Source organism: Sus scrofa, chromosome 7 (genome assembly GCF_054392235.1).
Source record: "Sus scrofa isolate SSC_HxYL_T2T_F1_AM1 chromosome 7, Sscrofa_HxYL_maternal_Yorkshire_Landrace_v2.0, whole genome shotgun sequence".
Lineage (NCBI taxonomy): Eukaryota > Metazoa > Chordata > Mammalia > Artiodactyla > Suidae > Sus > Sus scrofa.
The window spans coordinates 58673532-58688302 of NC_139389.1; the positions used below are offsets into that span (position 1 = coordinate 58673532).

At 48.9% G+C, this 14771-nt stretch overlaps 1 protein-coding gene across 5 annotated transcripts in view; it reads left to right on the top strand.

Moving 5' to 3' along the window:
- The window catches only part of IL16 (interleukin 16), a 160721-nt gene extending 147777 nt beyond the window's left edge, over window positions 1-12944 (top strand). For 3 of the 5 annotated variants that reach the window (XM_084966695.1, XM_084966696.1, XM_084966697.1), the window contains 5 exons: window positions 1339-1507; window positions 4213-4314; window positions 9369-9627; window positions 9859-9981; window positions 12464-12932. In XM_084966695.1, the coding sequence (XP_084822821.1) occupies window positions 1339-1507; window positions 4213-4314; window positions 9369-9627; window positions 9859-9981; window positions 12464-12657 (847 nt within the window). In that variant the 3' untranslated portion in view covers window positions 12658-12932. 5 annotated transcript variants of the gene reach the window in all.
- Window positions 12945-14771: the final 1827 nt, after the last annotated feature.

Below are 14771 nucleotides of genomic sequence, written 5' to 3' on the forward strand. Positions count from 1 at the left end.
CCCCAAAAAGAATCCACAGGTCCTCTCCACATGGGTTCAGCAGCCGGACTGGCCATTAGGGTGTCTGGGTCCCATTCCCAGCTCCTGCACTGATGCCCTAACCACGAGCTGCTTCCTGCCAGGCTTAACTTGTTTTCCCTTTCGTTGAAATTAGGGGCTGGATGACTGCTGCCCCACAGAACCAGGGCCTCCCAGGGGTTCCCCAGAGCTCCTGCTGTGGGGCCAGGCTTTAGTCTTCTGCCTTGAATCCCAACAGCTCTACATCTGTCGGTTTTATGTACTGTGCTTACACCGCTGAGAAATGCTTAAGACTCACTGACTCAGGTGTTCCATCAGGTCCCAGCTACGGTGAGAGAATGGGAATAATCCTCCAAAATACACCTAGAATGGGGTCTGCAGAGTTAGAATCCTGTTTGTTAACATTTAGGTTTCCCGGAGTTCCTATTGTGGTGCAGCGGAACCGAATCTGACTGGTAACGATGAGGTTGCGGGTTTGATCCCTGGCTTCGCTCAGGAGGTTAAGGATCCAACGATGCCTTGAGCTTTGGTGTAGATCGCAGACATGGCTCGGATCCTGCGTTGCTGTGGCTGTGCTATAGGCTGGCAGCTGTAGCTCCGACTGGACCTCTAGCCTGGGAACCTCCATGTGCCTCAAGTGTGGCCCTGAAAAGCAAAAAACAAACAAAATTTAGATTTCCCAGTAGCTTTGCTCTTTCTGCCTGAGAGTCTCTTCTCCTTTTGGAACTGCAAGGCTCATCATTAGAATTTATTTCTGGGGGAGTTCCCTGGTGGTCTAGTGGTTAGGACTTGGCACTTTCACCGCCCAAGGCCGGGGTTCAATCCCTGGTCTGGGAATTGAGATCCCACATCAAGCTGCTACATGCCACAGCCAAATACATAAACAAAACTGCTTAGGAAAAAAAAGAATTTATTGCTGCGAGACCCCTTCCACTAGCAATAAAGGTCTGTCAGTCAGAGGGAGTGCATGATTGCTGTGACATTGAGTACAGATTTGTCCGAAGCATTAGCTGTACTCTGGAGTGAGGTGTGGAGATTTGGAAGATGGACTTTGGCATCAGACATACAATGATCTCTGATCATGAGTCCCAGGTGGCTGCATTTCATGGCTACGTGACCACAGACAAGTTATTTCCCCTCCCTAAGCTCCAGTTTCCTCATCTGTAGAATGAAGGGATGCTAGAATCTAGTCACAGATTTATTGCACCCAATAATAGAATGCACAGTCGTGCCATGCCTGGAGTAGAGTCGTCACTGCAGTCGATGCCAGCTCTTATGAATATCATGATTCATACTGTGTGCCGCTTCTCCCTGTGACAGCCTTTCGGAGCTGAGAGAATACACAGAGGGTCTCAGTGAGCCCACGGAGGCCGACGACTGGGACCACTGCACCCTTCAGTCTGGCCAGTCAGTTATCTCCCTGCTGAGCTCCGAGGAGTTGAAGAAGCTCATAGAGGAAGTGAAGGATCTGGATGAGGCGACATTAAAGGTAGGCTTCCCTTGGAGTTCCCTGGTGGCTCAGCAGGTTAAGGATCCAGCTGTTGTCACTGCTGTGGCTCAGCTTTGATCCCTGGCCCTGGGACTTTCACATGCCTTGGATGAGGTTAAAAAAAAAAAAGTTAGGTTTCTCTTAGAAGCACCGACAGAGGCAAAGGCCTTGCTATGAGCAATGTGGTCACCTCACATGGGCTGGGCTGGGGGGAAGCAGCTCATGTAGCCCCAGCCCCCCTGAGGTTGAGAAGGCAGCTCCTAGGGGCTGACGCCAGCCCCAGTTGTGTCCTGCTCCAGGGGCAGAGGGGTGCTTTATTGAGGGACCACAGTAAGACCTTCTAGAGCCGGGAGCTTTGTAGCTTATGAAGTGCTTTCAATCACTGACGTATATTTTTGACCATTTTCGAATGAGAAAGTTGAGGTTCAAGGCTGCAGAGCCTGGGTTTTCCATCTCCACGTTTAGTGCTTTTTCCACGCCCTATGGGCCGCCTGCCTGGCGTGCATCTCCAGGGAGATGCAGCGTGGGAGAACTGTCCCTTGTAACTTCTGAGCTGTTGCCTCAAGACTTGCCCTGCACACCGAGAGGTGACGAATCCCAGGGCTCGCCATGCTCCAGTTAAGTCATTCTGAAAGTCCCGCTTCCCCTCTGCTTTCTGAGCACGACCCAAAGGTGTGTGGAGAGGAAGTGGTGAGGCAGAGCTGGGGCCCGTTCAGCCCGGGTGAACACGGGCTCATGGGCCTGCACCCGCCTGGGCTGCCCTGGGTCCACGAAGGCTTTTTCTCCTTCTTTCTTTCTTTTTTGCATAGCAATTTTTAATTTATTTTTAAAAAGTTTTAATTAAAGTATAGTGGATTTACAATGTTCTGCCAATTTCTGCTGTACAGCAAAGTGACCCAGTCATATGTATATATATATATATATATATATATATATATATATATATATACATATCTACATTCCTTTTCTCATATTATCTTCCATCATGTTCTACCACAAATGATTGGATATAGTTTCCTGTACTGAACAGCAGCACCTCATTGCTTAGCCACTCCAGAGGCAAGAGTTTGCATCTACTAACCCCAAATTCCCGGTCCAACCCACTCCCCCACCCCTGGCAACAACCACAAGTCTGTCCTCCATGCCTAGGAGTTTGTTTCTGTTCTGTAAGTAGGTTAATGTGTGCCATAGTTTCGATTCCACCTATAAGTGATATCATACGGTATTTGTCTTTCTCTTTCTGACTTACTTCATTTAGGATGAGACTCTCTGGTTGCATCCATGTTGCTGCAAATGGCATTATTTTATTCTCTTTTTATGGCTGAGAAGTATTCCATTGTGTACATATATGACATCTTCTGAATCCATTCATCTGTCGATGACATTTAGGTGTTTTTTCACTGGAAGCATCCAGACTGGGATGAGAGGATAAAAGGGGGCATCATAGCTTGTGTTCCCTAGGTCGAGGGTGTGGGTGAGCTTGAAGAACACAAGATGCCTTGGGCCAGAATTCCTCCTCTGGGGCTCCCACTCATCACCTGTGCACTGGAACCATCACCCCCAGGGCCTGATTCAAACAAAATAACAGGGATAAAAGTGTCATGTTAAAATAGAAAGAGCTGTCCTGCCTGCTGCGTTCCTCGGAGAGTATTTGCACTGGGTAAAAGTTGGGGGGGTTGGGCCAGTGCTAGGGTAGAGTGTGAGGCAGTGAGGTCCATTCACCCCTTCATCCCTCCTGGATCCTGGGGACTCCAGATCAAAAGATCACTAAGCCAGCCGCGTGGCAGAGGCTCTGGCGGTGCCCAAGCAAGTGAATTCTTTGACACAAGCTTGTTCCTGGTGGCCCCGGGAGCCTGCAGGTATATTTTATTTGGTCTGCATGGGGACTTTTGCAAATTATTACATTCTCAATATTATAAAACTGGAATCCAAACCTGGATTTCTGGCTTCTCTCTTTTCAGAAAGGGAACAATCTGGTAGCCCTGGGTCTGCATTTCTAAGTAGCAGCAGGTCCTTTTGAGCGAGACATGTGCCCTGCCATTCTCTGCAGTCCCCGCTGCTCCATGTCTAACATCTGCCCATTTTACTCTTTTAAGTGATCTGCTGGGGCCCTGAATGCATATGAGTTTGAGACCCACCCCTACCCCCATCAAGACCAGAATGAGGGTGTCTGACTTTAGACACTGCAGAGGGATGATCTGGCTCCAGGTGAGCCCACATCCAGGCTGGGAAGTACTGTGTGTACCTGGTGTATGTGTGTGTGTGTGTGTGTTCTGGGGCGAGGAGTCTGCTGGGTTCCTTCTTGCTGCTGCTGTGCCCCATGGAGCAGCTGGGGGAGAGAGGGCACAGCCAGCTTCTGCAGAACAGTGCTGACCTCATCTCATCCCACACTGACCACTCGCTAAGATCTCCAGCAGATTTAGCAGCGCCCAGCTCTGTCCGTACCAATGTGGGTGTGGATGGAATGAACAGGAGAGGAGAACAACTCTGCTTGCTGCTGTACACACATTTTTTTTTTCTTCTGAGTATCTCATGACTCCAGAAAGTATAGTCTTCTCATCACAAATGATGAAATGAGTGTGAGGTAACCGGTCTCATGGCCGAGCTGGGGTTTGAGATCAGATCAGCCTGATGTCAAAACACTTGTTAAATTGTTCAGACTGTTACAGTAAAATGGTTGTTAATACATGTATTTCCTTCTGCAGCAATTAGACAGCATCCATGTCACCATCTTGCACAAGGAGGAAGGGGCTGGCCTTGGGTTCAGCTTGGCAGGAGGAGCAGATCTGGAAAACAAGGTGATCACGGTGAGTGGCCCAGCTGGGGTGGCTCGTCGGGGCCAGCAGCAATGGCTTGGGAAGGGGCCAAGGAATGCATGATCCCAGGCCCACTGGGCAGGAGGTTAGGGCAGGATCTTGGGGTCCATTTCAAGAACATAGTAACTGCCATCTACATGTCACTCCTGTTGTCAACCCTTGTCATGATCTTTTTTTTTTTTTTTTTTTGTCTTTTTTTAGGGCTGCACTTGTGGTATGTGGAGGTTCCCAGGCTAGGGGTCCAATCAGTTGTAGCTGCCAGCATACACCACAGCCATAGCCACAGCCACACCAGATCGAAGGCAGCACGGCTCATGGCAACACCAGATCCTTAACCCACTGAGTGAGGCCAGGGATGGAACCTACATCATCATGGATGCTGGTCAGATTCATTTCCACTAGCCACAGTGGAAACTCCATACCCTCGTCACGATCTTTAATTTTAGAAAAAGGTTTCTAAGTACACAAGACACCTTTAAATTACCAAAATAAATCCAAATCATTTGTGGCACTTTAAAGAAAAATGACGAGGGTGGCAGCCTCACTCAGGAATTATTGAATCAATTTCTTCAGATCAAAGCCGTTATGCCTGCATTTCTGAAAGTTCTGGAGGGATGTTTTAAAAATCCAAACTCGTGGAGTTCCCATTGCGGCTCAGTGGTTAACGAACCCGACTAGTATCCATGAACATGTGGGTTCAATCCCTGGCCTTGCTCAGTGGATTAAGGATCTGCTGTGGTCGTGAGCTGTGGTGTAGGTTGCAGAGGCAGCTCAGATCTGGCATTGCTGTGGCTGTGGTATAGGCTAGCAGCTGTAGTTCCAATTCAACCCCTAGCCTGGGAACTTCTATATGCTGCGGGTGCGGCCCTAAAAAGACAAAAGACAAAAAAAAAAAAAAAAATTCAGACCCACTCAGTGTCACTGCATTGTACACTTTCAAATGGTCAACTGAACATTATGTGAATTTCACCTCAACGACAACGACACAATAGAAAAAAAGTGCACGGCAAATTTTATTTAATGTCATCTCTTTTGGAAATAGGAACCAGTGGTTAGTCACCAACATTTAGAGAAGAATGACTTATGACCACAGGGGCCTTTACGGAAAGCTTTACAGTCAGGATCGAAGACCTGGCCATGAAACGTAGCACAGCACACCTGAATGGAAAGGGGCCTCACCTGGAAAGAAAGAGGCTTTGGGAAGGCAGGTCTTGCAAAGGAGGCTATTTTCCTGGTTTTGCCCACTTGGGGATTGAGGATATTACCATGAACAGTTGCGAGTGGATTTGATGGTTGGTTGAGGGCAGCGGGGCTGTGCTGGAAAGAACAGGAAGCAGTTTCTGTCCCTGTTCACAGAGTCACCTGAGGCTTCAGGTCTCGTGGTCCAGCCCCCTCTGTTCTCTCAGGACTGGCTAGAGCCGAGGGTAAGAGTAGGTCAGGCAGCAGCTCTGGGTCACCTGCATCCTTTCCTATGGGCCCTGTTTTCCTGGCCCACACAGTCTGATCAGCATTGGCTGGCGCCCTCTGCCCGCTCTTGAGGTCACTTGCACCTGACTCAAGTGGTTTCTGGTCATCCCATCCTCATGGACCGAGCCGAGACATGGCTGCTCCATCCCTCCAAGCTGCGTGCAATGTTGTCACCCCATGGCTGCGCTGTCTCACATAACATTCAGTATATCCTTCATGTGGGCACATCTGAACTTCCTCGCCCAGCTGAAAACCAACCCTCCAGCTCAGAGCAGCAGCGAGCATTACACACACCATAGCCCCTAGCAGTGGTAACTTGGCCTGCTCCTATTGGTTATTTCAGAGCCAGTCGTGTGTGACCAACTTCCTTCTTTGCAAGCTAGCTCTCTGCAGCAAAAAAAAAAAAGCACATAAAACCAACGAGGACCTATTTCTGTCACCAAGCACATAATAGAGCATCATAAAGAGGCTCCTGATGGTGCCGTTTGCTTTCTGTTTGATGAGAAGAAAGAGAGCTTGTCTGTGGGAACAGTACTTTGGGTCTGCGGGTCTGCCCTTGAGCAGGGACTTTTCTGCACCTCTCTTGGCTGCCATCTTGGAGACACTGCCCCCACTCAAAAACCCGAAGGAAGCACTATCCCTTGGCTGATTGAATGCACCACACACCACACTTCTCCATTCTCCTTCCGTGTTTGAATGCTTCTGTTCCTTCCCAGAGTCATAAAGGAGAACTAACGTTGAGCCCTATCCTTGACCAAGAGCAAGCTGGGAACTCCCTGCCATGTTCAACAGATCTTTCCCACAGCTCAGGATGGGCACGTGCTGGCACGTATGCTTCCTTTAGAGCGGAGCGACTGAGAAGCAGAGCAGAGACTCTGCTTCCTACTGGGATCTTACAGCCTGGGGACCCTGACCTCATCTGACCACCTAACAGAATTTTCCCAACACAGAAACAGTTTAGAGAAACAAAGAGCCTCGTTCAGATGACAGTAGTCAAGCCACAGTTAGCACAGTGAGGGGACCACCCGGCACGCTGTCACTCGATCCTCTCAGTGAAGCGCATTAGAACTCACATCATTAAAAAGCCCAAGGGAGAGTTCTGTTGTGGCTCAGTGGTAACAATCTGACTTGTATCTATGAGGATGCAGGCTCGATCCCTGGCCTCGCTCAGTGGGTTAAGGATCTGGCGTTGCCATGAGTGACTCGGATCTTGCGTTGCTGTGGCTGTGGTGTAGGCCAGCAGCTGTAGCTCCAATTTGACCCCTAGCCTGGGAACTTATATATGTTGCATGTGCGGCCCTTAAAAAAAAAAATAAAGAAAAAATAAAAAGATATAAGATTTTTTAAAATCTCTCATATTTTTTCACAAAGGGAACTGGAGCAGAGGATGGTCCCTTTTAACTGGAGTTAAATGATCAGAATTTTTAGGAGGGAGCTTTAAAAATGTTGAGACTTCTTGGAGCAGGAATTATGCATTCTGCAGGAGATGGGGCCTGAGACTTTCTCTGTGAAAAAAGGATGTCTTTGCTGAGACACTTTTGGGAATCACTGCATTATTATTTAAAATTTTTTTTTTTTGGTCTTTTGTCCTTTTAGGGCCACACCTGTGGCATATGGAGGTTCCCAGGCTAGGGGTCCAATTGGAGCTGTAGCAGCTAGCCTATGCCACAGCTACAGCAACACCAGATCCGAGCCGTGTCTGCAAACTACACCACAGCTCACGACAACGCTGGATCCTTAACCCACTGAGCAAGGCCAGGGATCGAACCCACAACCTCATGGTTCCTAGTTGGATTTGTTTCCACTGCGCCACGACAGGAACTCCTAAAATTTTTAAATTACAGTTGATTTACAGTTTTGTGCCAATTTCTGCTATACAGCAAAGTGATATATATATATATATGTATATATATACACACACACATTCTTTTTTTTATTCTTTTCCATCTTGGCCCGGGGGATCACTGTTACTGCCTTAGAGAGCTATCATGCAAATTCGCACTGTAGCATTTCTAATATATTTTTTAAACTGTAGACACTATCAGACTTGTATTTTATCCAATGTTCTTAAGTTTCTTAGACTTTAGAGTCTTTTCTTATATAATCCCTATTACATGGCACAGAATCAGTGCTCGGAGAAAATTCCTCTGGAAATGCTGATACAGAGCAGGTATGGCAAAAGATTTTAACTGAGGAGTTCCCACTCTGGCACTGTGGGCTAAGAATCTGACTGCAGTGGCTCAGGTTGCTGCAGAGGTGAGGGTTTGATCCCTGGCCCAGTGCTGTGGGCTAAAAGATCTCATGTGGTGTTGCCACAGCTGTGGCTCAGATTCAGTTCCTGGCCCGAGAACTTCCATATGCTGCGGGTGTGGCCATAAAAAAAAAAAAAAGATTTTTACCAAATGTTAACTAAGATTGTAGTGATGTAGTCTAGGACCTTATGTTGGGAAGGATTCTGAGGGTCAACTGGGCCATTTTTGCTAATGATCTCTGCTTTGGGTGGAGAAGGAGGGGATGCTGGTCAGCAGCCCTGATCTAGCGCACATTTAGTTTTATTTTCTCTGGCTTAAGAATGTCCTGGGAGGCGCTAGTTCCACCCATGTTGCTGCAAATGGCATTATTTTCTTTTTTTTATGGCTGAGTAGTAGAGACTCTCATACTAAGTGAAATAAGTCAGAAAGACAAAGACAAATACCATAGGATTTCACTTCTATCTGGAATCTAATATACGGCACAAATGAACCTTTCCACGGAAAAGAAAATCATGGACTTGGAGAACAGACTTGTGGTTGCCAAGGGGGAGGGAGTGGGGATGGACTGGGAATCTGGGGTTAATAGATGCAAATTATTGCCTTTGGAGTGGATAAGCAATGAGATCCCGCTGTATAGCACAGGGAATATATCTAGTTACTTATGACGGAATATGGGAGGGTAATGGGAGAAAAAAGAATGCATACATGTATGTGTGACTGGGTCACCTTGCTGTACAGTTGAAAACCGACAGAACAGGGGCGTTCCCGTGGTGGCGCAGTGGTTAACGAATCCGACTAGGAACCATGAGGTTGCGGGTTCGGTCCCTGCCCTTGCTCAGTGGGTTAAGGATCTGGCGTTGCCGTGAGCTGTGGTGTAGGTTGCAGACGTGGCTCGGATCCCGCATTGCTATGGCTCTGGCGTAGGCTGGTGGCTACAGCTCCGATTCGACCCCTAGCCTGGGAACCTCCATATGCAGTGGGAGCGGCCCAAGAAATGGCAAAAAGACAAAAAAATATATATATATAAAATAAATTAAAAAAAAAAGAAAACTGACAGAACACTGTAAACCAGCTATAATGGAAAAAATAAAAATCATTTAAAATTTAAAAAAAGCCAAGGCTCTGTGTGTGTGTGTGTGTGTGTGTGTGTGTGTGTGTGTAAATAAAATCTCCTGGGAGATATATATAGATATGTAGATATAGATATAGATATCTAGTATATATATAGTACCTTCTGGGTTTGACTGACTGGTTTGAATCTTGCTCCAGCAAGAATCTGGATCCAGCATGGTGAGTCCTGGGTCCTGACGTCTTTGCTTTGCTCAGGTTCACAGGGTGTTCCCTAATGGGTTGGCCTCCCAGGAAGGGACTATTCAGAAGGGCAATGAAGTGCTTTCCATCAACGGCAAGTCTCTCAAAGGGGCCACACACAACGATGCCCTGGCCATCCTGCGTCAAGCTCGGGACCCCAGACAAGCCGTGATTGTCACAAGGAAGCCAACCCTGGAGGCCTCGCCTGACCTCAACTCCTCCACAGATTCTGCAGCTTCCGTCTCTGTGGCCAGTGACATCTCCATAGACTCCAGTGAGTTCTCTGTGCCTGATGGGAGCCCCGTGGACCCTCTCATCTTCAGATACGTGAGGGAAGCTGCTGGGTGACATGAGGGCTGCCTTGCATGCTGCTCAGATGTGTCTGGGTTCATCTGTGCACGGGCCCAAGTTCACTGGCCGCATCAGCCAGGCTTGCGTGATGTGCCCTGTCTGTAGGCTGGAGAAGAGGGCGTCCCTAACAAAACCCCTGTGTTTTTCTCAGCAGCAGAGGCCACAGTCTGCACGGTGACCCTGGAGAAGACCTCTGCGGGGCTGGGCTTCAGCCTGGAAGGAGGGAAGGGCTCCCTGCACGGAGACAAGCCTCTGACGGTTAACAGGATCTTCAGAGGTAGGCTGTGTGTCTGCCTCTTGTCATTCTCTCCAGCTGCGGGTGTCAGGCCAGGCCCCCGCAAGGCTTCTGGGCACCCTCTAGGCCATGTCAGTTTCTCACAGTCCCAGGCCCTTTGGGAAGGCAGGCAGGCCTAGTTAAGGACATGACTTTATTTATTTATTTTTTTGGTCTTTTTAGGGCCACACCCACGGCATATGGGGTTCCCAGGCTAGGGGTCTAATCGGAGCTCCAGCTGCCGGCCTACACCAGGGCCACAGCCACACCAGATCCAAGCTGCATCTGCCACCACCTACAAAACAGCTCCCGGAAATGCTGGATCTTTAACCCACTGAGCAAGGCCAGGGATCGAACCCGCAACCTCATGGTTCCTAGTTGGATTTGTTTCTGCTGCGCCACGACGGGAACTCCAGGACTCGACTTTCTTTTTTCACCTGTTCCCTTTGGCTCAGACATCCCCTAATCCCTCTGTTTTTCTCGGTGTTTGTAAGTGATCGAGCACTGGGCTTGGGTCAGCTTGGCAGCACTGGGACTTGGTGAGGCAAGTGGGATGCTCTCCTGGGCACAGAATTGAAGCGGGCACCAAAAAACTGTCATCAACACACATACAACATACATACTATTTCAATGCAATATTTTAAAAACATCAAAATTAATTCAAAAAGCCCGTCATAGGGTGTTCCCGTCACAGCTTAATGGCAACAAACCCAGCTAGCATCCATGAGAAAGCAGGTTTGATCCCTGGCCTCACTCAGTGGGTTAAGGATCTGGTGTTGCTGTGAGCTGTGGTGTAGCTCCGATTGGACCCCTAGCCTGGGAACTAGGGTGCGGCCCTAAACAGACAAATAAACAAACAAACAAATACATCATGAACAAGATATCACGTTTTAAATACAGAGTCTGACTTTTCACTTGCACGACTCGGCCTCAGTCACTTCACCCTACTCCTGGGCCCTTCAGCTCCTACTTTTAATCAAAACTTTGAGATTTATTCTTCATGGATTGGGGAGCAAGCCAGTCCATAGTGGGGGATCACTTGGATTTTCCTGCGAAAATCATGAATGGCCCATACTCTCACAGAGAATCACTCCTGATTCTTCACTGCTTCTCAAGCTGGACCCCCGGAGTCACAGAGCACAGAAGTGTAGACAGGGAGTCATGGCTCAGGTTCTAGTCCCAGCTCTGCTTCTAACTTGCTGAGTGACCATTGCCTTCTAGGCCTGGGGCACCATATCTGTAAAAAGAGGTGCAGGTGTGTGTCTGAGAGCTCTTAGTACTGAGACCCAAGTGCTCTCCTAGCTCTGCTTCCTGTCCCCCTGGAAGCCCTTCTGCAGACTGGTTTTGTTAGCAGGAGATATACTACAGCTGCTGAAACCCAGGGAGTGGACCCAGGCTCAGGGGGAGGCTCCCCAGGGATCCTTGTTGATTCTAATTCCGGGAACAATTCTAACTTTTGAAGGTCAGCTTGGAAGGAGCATAGGGTTCAAAGTCAAGAGACCTGGCTTCTAGCGTCAGTTCTGCCACTAATGGCAGCATGACCTTGGACAAGTCCCTTCACCATCTTGGTCCCATTTGCTCACATGGGGATTAACCTCTGAGCTGCAGGGTGATATGGTACCAGGGTATGTGAGTTCTGGAGTCAGAAAGTCTGGGTTCAAATCCAGGCCCCTCCACTCAGCAGCTTTGAAGCTTGTATGAGTTATTAGAATCCTTGGTTTCCTCCCATGGAAAAAGGGAATACAAATACTAGGTACCTCAGAGGATTATTGCCATAAATGCAAGGTGTAAACACAAGGACTATTCTATATATAATTGCCCAATATAGTTTAGCTATTTTTCTCATCATCATCATTACCATTATTTTTTACTCTTATTCAATACCCGTGAATATCATTGTGTCAAAGAGACGGGAGACTTTTCTTTCAAGGTAAATAGCCAAATAGCATTCTTTCCCCAAGTAGCTTTGAAAGAGTGGGAGCCGTGTGTGGTTATGTCTTTACCTGGACTCACGGGTCTTCTCCAGGCCATTCAGAGCCAACAGTGCTTGAGGATTGTTTCATGAAAATCCCACCAGCTCTGGTCCAACACCACTCAATGCCTGCTGACCTCATTAGAAGTGGAGAGACCACATGGAGAGGAGTGGGGTGTTAGGATGGTGTCCAAGGAAGCTTGGAGGAGCACTCAGTTCCCAGAGTCCCCTAGGCCCTGTGGATGGCTCCCCAACCAGGCTCTGGCTTGGAGACGCCTGCAACCTCCCTTCTTTGCAGACAGCACAGGGCTCACTTTTCCCAGGGGCCGCAGAGAGCTGGAGCCCAGTGTGCCATCCTTGAAGGCACACCATTTGAGGAGGTGCTTCACCAAAACAAGCTGCAGAGGGATGGGTGCCAGCTCCCTTCTGAGCTGACCCGGGTCCTCAGAGACCAAGGGTAACTCCTCATTCTCTTGCCACTAGTGGAACCCATTGTGTCCTCTCTCTTCTCAGGGGCGGCCTCAGAACAGAATGAGACGATCCAGCCAGGAGATGAGATCTTACACTTGGCTGGCACTGCCGTGCAGGGCCTCACACGGTTCGAAGCCTGGAACATCATCAAGGCCTTGCCTGATGGACCTGTCACGATTGTCATCAGGAGGAAAAGCCTCCAGTCCAAGGGGACCACAGGGGCTGGAGACCCCTAGGCCGAGTGCCAGTGCTGATGCCAAAGCCAACAGCACACAGCTCCCCACAACCGCTCATTCTCAGGGTCACTGTAACCCCACCTGATGGGGGAAAGCATAGGTGTGTTTCCTGGTGGCTACCGGGTCCAGACCTTCTGGGATACTACCCAGCAAGAGGGTTGTCCCAGATGTTACGGCAGAGTCACACTGGGGTGGCTGATACAGACTACAGGCTATGTATAGAGAGAGCTTCATGATAATATTGTGGTGCTGTAAATAAAATGGATCTATTTCAATTTGATTGGAAATCCATGTTTTGCTTTGCAGATTTTCCAAGTCCTCTCATGGTGCAATGACCCACCCCAAACAGCAGCCTTTGTTTTTCTCATGACTCTGCACTGGTGGCAGGCCTGGAGGGGACCACTCATCCTGCTCCACATGGCATCAGCTGGAGCAACTCAAAGGCCAGGGGTTGGAACCACCCACAGGGTCACTCACCCACACATGGGGCTGCTGATGTTGGCTGTTGGCTGGGAGCTCAGCTGGAGCTCTTGGCCGGGACCCTTGCTGGGGGCCCCTCCCTGTGTCCTGGGCTTCCTCACAACACAGCGGCTGGGCGTCCCCTGAGAGTGTGAGAGCCAGGGAGGAGCTGCATCCTTTTCAGGACCTTGCCTCCAAAGTCCATCGCTTCTGCTGTGTTCGAGCAGTCAGAGCTGGTGCAAGCCTGCCTAGCTTTAGGGAAAAGGGAAAGATGGCTGGGGCTATTTTTGGAAAATACAATCCATCACACAAAACACCTACAAAACTGTTTGTCTTTGGGTTGGAGAAGTGCTCCTAGCAAGGGTGGTACCTGGTGGCAGAGCAAGGGAGTCCAGGTGAAACTCCATGTGTGCTTAGCCATGTCCGCAGGATGGACTGGCATGAGTCTGAGAGGGCAAGATGCAGTGGCTGCCATTTACCTCCCACGTGCCGAGTACCATGTTGGCATTAAGCAGACACGGTCTTTAGTAACCACAGCTGTGTCTACAGAGCATGGTACTGTCCCACTGAATAGATGAGGGCACTGAGGCCCACATCTACTGAGGCAACAGGCAACCTGTCCAGCTGGTAAGTGATATGGAGAGGGCAAGTCTTTTCTTCTGTGGTTTTGAAACTGACAGCATGAATGGCCTGAACCCATCCAGAACACAGACTTGGACTTGAACCCACGTGCTGGGACTCCAACACAGCTTAAACCCAGATTGGGACTTGAACCCACAGTTTTCAATTAGAATCACTCACCCTGTGTCTGGACTCACTGAGGTTCCAGTTCTTCATGCCTCCGCACAGAAGGAATTCAGTGAGAGACAAAGTGATAGGCAAGAAACAGATTTATTAGGATAGGATGCTTGTGAGAGGTGCAAGTGGGCAGGCACGGAAGCTCTGCTCCAAGGATCCAGTGGGCTACAGTTTTATCATCTAGGGGAGTAGGGGTTGGAAAAGCCTTCCTCTTCCTTTCTGGGCACAGTAGCTCCTCCTTCGTATCAGGTAAAGTGTGTATTTAAATCAGCAGAAGGGCGGTCTTCAAACTCTTGCCCTTGGTCTGAATCTGAATGCGGGCCTCATCCCATCCCCCACCTAATGACCTGAGACAATTCTCGCACCTCCACTAGTCAAGCCTGCCTTGTTCTGATGGCTTTTTTGAGCAATTTATTTACTTACAGTGATCTCCCAATGTCCCCTAAGTTTCCCTCATTATCTGTGGTCCTTTATTGGGACTTCTACAACCACCTGTACCTACTCCATCCTTATCAGTTTGGCAGAGACTAACAGACAGGCCAAGATGCTTTTAAGTGCAGACAGAACATTGTAGGGAAAATAGCTGTGTGTGCCTGACAGAAGGGCTGTTTGGTTTAGTCACCACTTAATGCCTGCTTGTCCAGTTCAGGACAAGGAAATGCATTCACAACACCCAGCATCCCTTGACCAGGCCTGGACAGTGTATCTTCCCTGCTCCAGCCCCTGCTCCCATGAATAAGGATGCAAAGGGAGACATGGCAAGGAGCACAGACATCACACAAAAAGCAGTTTACGAAAGACCAATATTGGTGGGGAAATGTTAACGTCATCTGGTAGCTTCTCCAGGCTCCTAGGAA